Here is a 9,071-nt window from a genome sequence, read left to right as displayed (position 1 = left end):
ATACTTGAAAGCTATAGGCTATAACTTGGCCGTATGTATAGATTGCCAGGGTGGGCAGTTGAAGATCATGCAGGCAATAAACTATATAATGACATACTTAAATTAATTAATAATCCACTGTATGAATGTGTTGATTCCAAGAATTAAAAAAAAAGTAAACTTAAGGATTAACTACTCTACGTGCTTTTAAAGAGATTTTGTTGAGTTCGTGTCCGGAAATATCACATCTGTACATGTATATTTTAACATCGATACAGGGTTCAGTACTACTCAGTGATTAACATGAATAATAAAGAACTGAGAATGTTTGAATGAACATGAAAAGAAAAATATAGTACATCGAATCGATGAAAGGTTCACTGGCATGTATTTACCGTTATCATCCAGAGAGAGAGAGAGAGAGAGAGAGAGAGAGAGAGAGAGAGAGAGAGCTAGCTAGTACTGGTAAATTTGTGACAGAGACAATTTTTGACTCTGTTTGGGTTTGAACCCATGTCCTCTGGCACGCCAGTCCAGCAGACTGTTTAAAGTATCGGAGTATTTTTATCATTTATTATTATTATTAATTAACACCGTATCTTTACTAGAGTTGCAGGCAGTAGCCTACATTATGATCAATGGGTATTTGAATGAATGAGTAAATGAATGAACGAAGTGTTAGACTATACGTTTAAATACGTCACTGTAATAATATTTTCCAAAGGGAGTTCTTTAAAGGAGTTTCCAAAATTGTTTTTATTTACACTTCAACGTCATTAATGAATGCATTTTTCTTTCACAGCCGTAGGAAAAAACGTAACAACGTGGAGTTGATTTGATTATTAACCAATGATAAAACAACACGCGAACTACTGCTGGCTAAATACGGACATGCGCACTAGCATCAATCTCTTTGCCACGTTGAATCGTTTATAGTCAGACACATATCGAAAAGACCTCTCTCTTAAACAAACATGTATGTGAAATTGCTCCTTTTATGCGCGTTTAGCGCAGTCTTTGCAGACATTGGTGAAGAAAATGGAGTTTTGGTGTTGACAGAGGCAAACTTTGACGGTGCAATTGCAGACAACAAGTACATTTTAGTTGAGTTCTGTAAGTATTTTTTTTACCGGCATCTGTTATCACGAGTTTCAGTTTACATGTGGCAGTGGTTTATGACAATCTTATGTGATTAAGTAGTATTATCTACAGTAAGATGCGATAGCGGCTATTTTCCTCACTCGTTTGTATGTATATTTTTTCAGAATTGTCGTCTGCTCACAATATGACAATCCGTGTCATATCTGTCAAAAAAAGAACTCTTTTCTTCTTTTGCATACTGCTTACTTTTTATGCACTTTTATGGTTTGTTTTAAGTGCTTGAATTCAATGGAGTATTTATATTGTAAAATGACCATTTGAATAATTCATTATTACATGAAGTAAGTCTCCATATTGTTAAAATGCCAACCTTTTTAATGCCATCACTGACTTGACCTGACTAGGTCTGTCATGCATCAATGATTACACTAACATTCCTTTATGATCAAAAGGAAACATGGGCTTTAAATATATAGGTCAGGGGGAAAATCTATTTTGAGAGTCAAAAGTATAATTCTTCAAAATGCCAGACAATTCATTTTATGTCTTGGATTTTTTTCTGTTACATTATTATATGAAAGAAAAAAAGCTTCAGGCAGTTGTCAAAGAATCAATAATGGATGAAATTATGATAATAATTAACAATAATCTGACTGTAGTGTAATCATGTTAAAAAGTAATCACCTGAGGCAATTGCTTGTTTTGATACACTTGTTCTTGCCTGGGGATTTTTGTTCCATGTTACTTGAACAAGATTGACACAAAGTCATTGTGATCTTGGATGTGACAGAACAATACAAAACAGTAGCACATGTTGTTTTCCCCCTTGTTTTCCTTCAAAACTATTTATTCTGTTCCTAGTAAAGTTCAGGAACTAATTTTAGTGCCTCCTGTTACCTTTGAAGCTGACGTGGAAATAAAGAATCAGTAAAGCATGATAAAATGGGTCAAAAAAGAATAAAAAGATTAGGCAGTGGTGCATAAAGTGTATCAATTAAATGTATCTTGATTTAAATATGATGGAAAAGGTGACAATGTTACGACGTGGCATACATATAGAGTGACTGAAGGAAGTGATATATTTAATATATGTCACTTATTGATAAGTTGTGGAGATTATTTATGATTTTTTTTAAAAATTCCATGTTATTAGAATTTTAGAGAAAGTAAAAAAAAAATCCCATGTGAATAGAATTTTAGATATAGCAGTCACTCCTGTTCAAACTTTAAACAAAATGTTCAAGTAGACTGTGATATTACATGACTTGTCAAAAAATATCTTGATATACTAATTATCCAAATTTGTAGATGCACCATGGTGTGGACACTGCAAATCCCTTGCTCCTGAATATGAAAAGGCAGCTAAGGCTCTTGCTGATGAAGGATCTGAAATCAAACTCGGAAAAGTTGATGCCACTGAACAGCAGAAACTTGCCGAGAAATTTGAAGTCCGTGGCTACCCCACCATCAAATTCTTCAAGGATGGAAAGCCAGTAGAATATGGAGGTACAGCAATTGTGCAATAAGAAACAACAAGCATATATTTGACCAAAAAAAAAAAGAAACTGGTCAGATATTTCAATGTTTTCATTATAAATCTGATCAGGATTTTCTTATCAATGTCAATATGTGTTGATCATAATTATGTGTTAATAGTAAAAATACAAACCCCTTACTATTTGAAAATCAAAGAAAAATAATGACATCGTTTGACATTATACAGGTGGCAGAACCTCTCCCGAAATTGTCAACTGGCTGAGAAAGAAGACCGGCCCACCATGTATTGCTCTCAAGGATGTCGATGGTGCCAAGAAATTTGTTGAAAAAGACGATGTTGTTGTCATTGGATTCTTCAAGGTAAATTTGCTACTCTCCCAGTTCATGGTCAAAGATCTATAGCGGGGCTTGGTTTATTCAGTAAAAAAAATTTGGTAGTAACTGACAAGAATGCGGAAACCATGATTACACAAAGCTAAGTGGATGGTACTTAGCAGCAGGATGTGATTTATTATTTAACTTCTGGTTAGAGATGAAAGTTGGTAATAACGTACAAGGATGTTATCATTCAACCATTATCCATTCTTGAACTGATATGATGTTATCTACATCAAGATTATAACTTTCTCTTTTGTTTTTAACAGGATGACAAATCAGCTGATGCCAAGGCATTCGAGGAGGCAGCTTCCGGTATTGATGACATTCCATTCGGTGTTACCTCAGAGGCCGATCTTTTCAAAGAATACGAAGTGGAATCTGATGGCATTGTTCTTTTCAAGAAGGTAAATTTTATGAGCTTGAAAGTGATCAGAATGAAATTGGGTTTTTCCATTTATGAATGAAAGTAGTGTTTAAATGAAGTATGAGGAGAAGTTTCAAATGTTATATTTAAAAAAAAATGTTTTCTTCTACAGTTTGATGAAGGACGCAACAACTTTGAGGGAGCTATTACTGCTGAAGCTGTGTCCAAATTTGTGTCCTCCAACCGTCTGCCAATGGTTGTTGAATTCACCCAAGAGGTATTTATCTTGATTTTACACTTATAATGAACAGAAAAGGTACTCATTTTCTGTGTTATATTATATGCCATGATTTGGAGTTTCTTTCTTTCATTTATTTTGTTGATCATTTTAGAGCGCCCAGAAGATCTTTGGAGGTGAAGTGAAGAATCACATTCTGCTTTTCGTCAAGAAGACTGACAAAGACTTTGACACCAAACTGAGTGACTTCAAAGAAGCAGCCAAAGACTTTAAGGGAGAGGTAAGCCTTTGTGTTCTTCGATAAGTTTGCTTGGCATACAGTTTGACTTGGTGGGAATTATGTAGCTTTCTTCAGATTTTATTTCCAAGTTTATAAATAGAATTATTGGTTTCTTGTGCTTTCATCTTAGAAATCTTAATGGTCAGTTCATGAATTTTACTGTCCCAATGGATCCTTATGGATTTGTTAAAAAAGACTCTAGAATAACTGGCTGAAAGGGCAAGTGCTTTAAAAAAAAAAAAGTCCAATAAACAATTTACTGGTCCCAGACCATTAATTATCTTGTGCAGCCCTAGCTTCAATGTTAATCAGAAGTAGTTCATCTTATTCAGGTAACAAGTGTTGAGAAAATTTGAAGTTTGTTGGAAAATGTTAAGACTTAAACGCAACTAAAATAAATGAATGATAAATCCTTAATCTGAATTTACATTTATCTTGAGTACATTTGCTAAATCATTCCCCTTCTCTTATAGGTCCTTTTCATTTACCTTGACACCAGTGATGAGGATAATGCCAGAATCCTGGAATTCTTCGGACTTAAGGCCGAGGAATGCCCTGCCGTCCGTCTCATCACCCTCGGAGAGGACATGACCAAATACAAGCCAGACACCAACGATCTCTCCACAGAGGCTGTCAGATCCTTTGTTCAGGCCTTCAGAGATGGAAAACTTAAGGTAGAATTATGAGGTCTTTTCTAGTATAAGAAATCAAAATGAACTGGCTATTCCTTCTGTCGTTATAAACCAATTTCAATTTCGAAAATTTTTAAAATTACTTTTTAAGGGGGAGAATGATTGTGTTCCTTAATTTTGAATTGTATAACTTATTTTACAGCCACATCTTATGAGTGAAGAAGTCCCTGAGGATTGGGATGCCAAACCAGTCAAAACTTTAGTTGGAAAGAACTTTGTTGAAGTAGCTTTAGATGAAAAGAAAGATGTATTTGTAGAATTTTGTAAGTACAAAAGAGTTGTAAACCAAATTGATCAAGATATCATTTCTTTGATATTCAATTTATATTCATATTTGTTAATGGTAAACCTCATAATTTGATAATGTTCTGTCATCAGATGCCCCATGGTGCGGCCATTGTAAACAGTTGGCTCCCATCTGGGACGAGTTAGCAGAGAAATTCAAGGACAGAGATGACCTTGTCATTGCCAAGATGGACTCCACAGCCAATGAAGTAGAACAGGTCAAAGTTCAGAGCTTCCCTACTCTCAAGTTCTTCCCTAAAGGTAGCCAACAGGTCGTTGATTACAACGGTGAGAGAACCCTCGAAGCTCTCGCCAAGTTTGTAGAGAGCGGTGGAAAGGATGGTGCTGGGGAACCAGAGGAGGTATGTTGGTCCCATTTCCTTGATGTTTGTGGATATTTTTGCTTCAAGTTTTTAACAAGTTTTGATAATGAAGTTATATATTTAAATAAATTGAATACTAGTGTTTATCAGTGACTAAAGATAAATGTAACTACCTGTAAAGCCTTCTGATATGAATTTTAAATTTTTAAAGAAGTTTTTATAATGAGGGTGAATACTAGTGTTTATCAGTAGTGGAAGATATATGTTACTTCTTGTAAAGCCTTTTGATATAATATTGAATATTAAAAACTATGTTATTTGGAGATTATAAGTTGTGATGACATTAGATGTCATCTTTAAATTAGATAAAATGTCTTGTGTGATTTACACCAAACAGCTACAGTTAAACCTGTATTTGAAATTGTCCCTTATCACCCATTTTCAGATCTTGGTGCTTACATGTAGAAATAATGTTTGCTCTTTTTTAACAGCCTGAAGAGGAAGAGGAGGAAGAAGAAGAGGAGGATAAGCCTAAGGATGAATTGTAAAGGAGTCCATCTTAGTGACAGAAGGATCTCAGAGAAGAGGAGAAAGAAAAAAAGGACTTAAAATTCCATATGATCACATTTTCTTATCATCATTTATGTCATGAAAAAATGGATATTAGCATAGATGCCAAAAAGACAGTGCATTTAATTTTTTTTTAAGATCAAAGGCATGTCTTTTAACCATAAAAGAGACAAAAAGTATAGTGCTGAATTATGTATAAACCTGCTAAAGTTGTGCCTTCAGGGTCTTGTTTAACTGGGAATGGGCATATTTTTATTTTGACACTCCTGATCGTTGAGTTGTTGTTGCATTGGTATTGAGGCAGCTTTATGTGCACGTGTTAATGCTGGAACTAGTCGAAGATCATGGAATAGTTTATTACAGAAGTGGCATTTTATATTATTATGATTCATTCCAATTTATGTTTATCTTCTTTTTTTTCGTCCTTTGATTATGTATATGATGGTTATTTATTATTTTTTTTCTTGAACAGCTTTGAATTTTAACAGTTTTACAAATGGAAATTAATAATAATTCTTCCATTATTATAATTTTTTTTTTGAGATGCATACATTTTAGAAGGGAGATGATATTATTTTTTCTCCTCAAAATCAAAGAACTCATTCGGGACTAAATATGTGTGCGTGACTGTGTGAATGTGTATCTTTATTGTGGTGATTGATGGAAGGTATTGAATGAAGATTAATGATTTTTTGTTTGGTGCTGTTTTAACAGGAAAATGCTAAAAAATTAGGTACCAGTGTGTCTGTTATAAATGCTCATGTACTAAGGTGTTGTGTACATGTTTATAATTATTTCAAAACTTTTTGAAATGTAGGTTAAAATAAAAAATTCCAAAAATTTATTTCTGGATTTCTTTTATAATTTGTATAATGATTGCATAACAAGTCTTGCAATTAAACACATTATTACATCAATATATTGAATTATAGCCAAACAGCTTCTTTAATATCAATGGGAAAGTTTTTCAAAGCCTTAAAAATACCCAAAACATATAATTTAAACAATTTATCATTATTTAAATATGTACGACTGTTGGAGGAGCATTTTTATTTTGGTGCAAGAGTACCTCTTTTTTGTCAACAAATTAGAAGAATTATTTTGAAGAAAAAAAAAGATTAAACCCGGAGTACTTTCCTTTTTAGCTCAAGTGAGCTATTCTGATCACATTTTGTCTGTCGTCCGTCTGTCTGTAAATTTTTCACGTTTTCAACATCTTCTCAAGAACTACTGGGCCAATTTCAACCAAACTTTGCACAAATCATCCTTAGGCAAAGGGGATTCAAAGTTGTGAAAAATTAAGGGTCACACCCATTTTTCAAGGGGAGATAATTAGAAATTAATGAAAAATTTCGAGAATTTTTTAAAAATCTTCTTCTCAAGAACCAGAAAGCCAGGAAAGCTGAAACCTGTGTGGAAGCATCCTCAGGTAGTGTAGATTCAAAGTTGTGAAATTCATGACCCCCGGGGGTAGGGTGGGGCCACAATGGGGGGTCGAAGTTTTACATAGGAATATATAGAGTAAATCTTTAAAAATCTTCTTCTCAGAAACTAATCAGCCAGGAAAGCTGAAACTTGTGTGGAAGCATCCTCAGGTAGTGTAGATTCAAAGTTGTGAAAATCATGACCCCTGGTTGAAGGGTGGTGCCACAATGGGGGGTCAAAGTTTTACATAGGAATATATAGAGTAAATCTTTAAAAATCTTCTTCTCAGAAACTAATCAGCCAGAAAAGCTGAAACTTGTGTGGAAGTATCCTCAGGTAGTGTAGATTCAAAGTTGTGAAAATCATGACCCCCGGGGGTAGGGTAGGGGCATAATTGTGGGTCAACATTTTTACATAGGAATTTATATATAGAGTAAATCTTTAAAAATCTTCTTCTCAGAAACTAATCAGCCAGGAAAGCTGAAACTTGTGTGGAAGTATCTTCAGGTAGTGTAGATTCAAAGTTGTGAAATTCATGACCCCCAGGGGTAGGGTGGGGCCACAATGGGGGGTCGAAGTTTTACATAGGAATTTATATATAGAGTAAATATTAAAAAATCTTCTTCTCAGAAACCAATCAGCCAGGAAATTTTTTTTCAAAGTGCCTTAAATTTTGGACAAAATCAACGCACTTTGAAAATTTTTTTCAAAGTGCGTTAAATTTTGGACTAAGTTAACCCACTTTGAAAAAAATTTTCAAATTTTATTTTATGATGATTTGTTGAAACTCGTGAATCTAACTTAACGTTTTTAGAACGAGGATGGGGGTGGGGGTAAACCAAAGATACAGGTCAAATACATGTGCATCATTTAATTGATTACAAGAAGAAGGTCGCCTACCCCTCATTTTTCCTTCCAAAACATATGATATTCAGCAACTTTGGGTAAACATTTAACATCGGAAAAAGAAATATGCTCTGTATAAGTACATGCAGTGTTATTGAAAAAACGTGCTGGCCGAACAATAATTTCTCCATTGTTATGTTAAAGAATCTATGTGTTTCAACAGTTACTGTAACCCTCTTTTCGTATCCTAATCAAATAAATCACTTCAATAAAAGGAAACGAACATTAAATTATTATAAAATTAAAAACAAGCATTAGGATGTGAGTTAATTTTCTCGCACTGATCTTCTAAAAGATCATATTGTTTTTCATAAACATAACTAAGGTATTCTTTTTTCACATCATATTTGTAATAAGCTAGTTGAAATTTATTATACATCGATCTCCATTATTCACATATATAAATCATATTCGTTAGGGCATAGCCCAACATACTAGATAAAAGGTAAATTTGCTGCATACTCAGAAAAAAGGAAAATGCAATTGCTAGGCGATGAAGTTTATGTCATATTGGATAATTCAAACCTCCCGAATTTTTTTTTCTGTGATAATTATTGTCTTATGAGAAAAGAAAAAAATTCTCATCTAGAAACAGTTTATCAAGTTACCTGAGAATGCAATAAGTTCTTTTTTGTTAAATATATCTCATTAAGCTAAACAAGGTTAAAACAATAATTTATTCTACGTGTATATAAAACTATCAACTTACTATTTTCACTAAACCATGAACCTTTTTTTTCAAAGTGCGTTAACATCGACGATATCAACGCACTTTGAAAAAAAAGTATTGTAATTTTTCAAAGTGCGTTGTAACAAAGGGTATTCAAGTTTGTTAAAACGAATGGCCACGCCCTGTTTCAAGGGAAGATATTAATTAAGAATGTTTGAAAAATTGGTATTTTTCCAAAATCTAAAAATCCAATTGGCCAAAAAAGCTGAAACTTGTGTGTAACCATCCTCATGAAGAATGGATAAAAATCTTCGGGGGTAGGATTGGGCCAGAGTGGAGGTTGAAGTTTTCCATAAAGAGAAA

At 33.7% G+C, this 9,071-nt stretch overlaps 1 protein-coding gene across 1 annotated transcript; it reads left to right on the top strand.

Moving 5' to 3' along the window:
• The first annotated feature begins 876 nt into the window (after positions 1-876).
• LOC128166654 (protein disulfide-isomerase-like) lies at positions 877-6,551 on the top strand. The gene is made up of 10 exons (XM_052831947.1): positions 877-1,092; positions 2,389-2,586; positions 2,804-2,937; positions 3,222-3,359; positions 3,492-3,596; positions 3,712-3,837; positions 4,311-4,511; positions 4,672-4,792; positions 4,908-5,176; positions 5,629-6,551. The coding sequence occupies exons 1-10, from the start codon at positions 954-956 to the stop codon at positions 5,683-5,685; spliced, it is 1,488 nt and encodes a 495-aa protein (XP_052687907.1). The 5' UTR covers positions 877-953; the 3' UTR covers positions 5,686-6,551.
• Positions 6,552-9,071: the final 2,520 nt, after the last annotated feature.

Source organism: Crassostrea angulata, chromosome 10, assembly GCF_025612915.1.
Source record: "Crassostrea angulata isolate pt1a10 chromosome 10, ASM2561291v2, whole genome shotgun sequence".
NCBI classification, from domain to species: Eukaryota; Metazoa; Mollusca; class Bivalvia; order Ostreida; family Ostreidae; genus Magallana; species Magallana angulata.
Note: the sequence above shows the minus strand (reverse complement) of the source record. Positions and strands in the feature narration are given on the sequence as shown.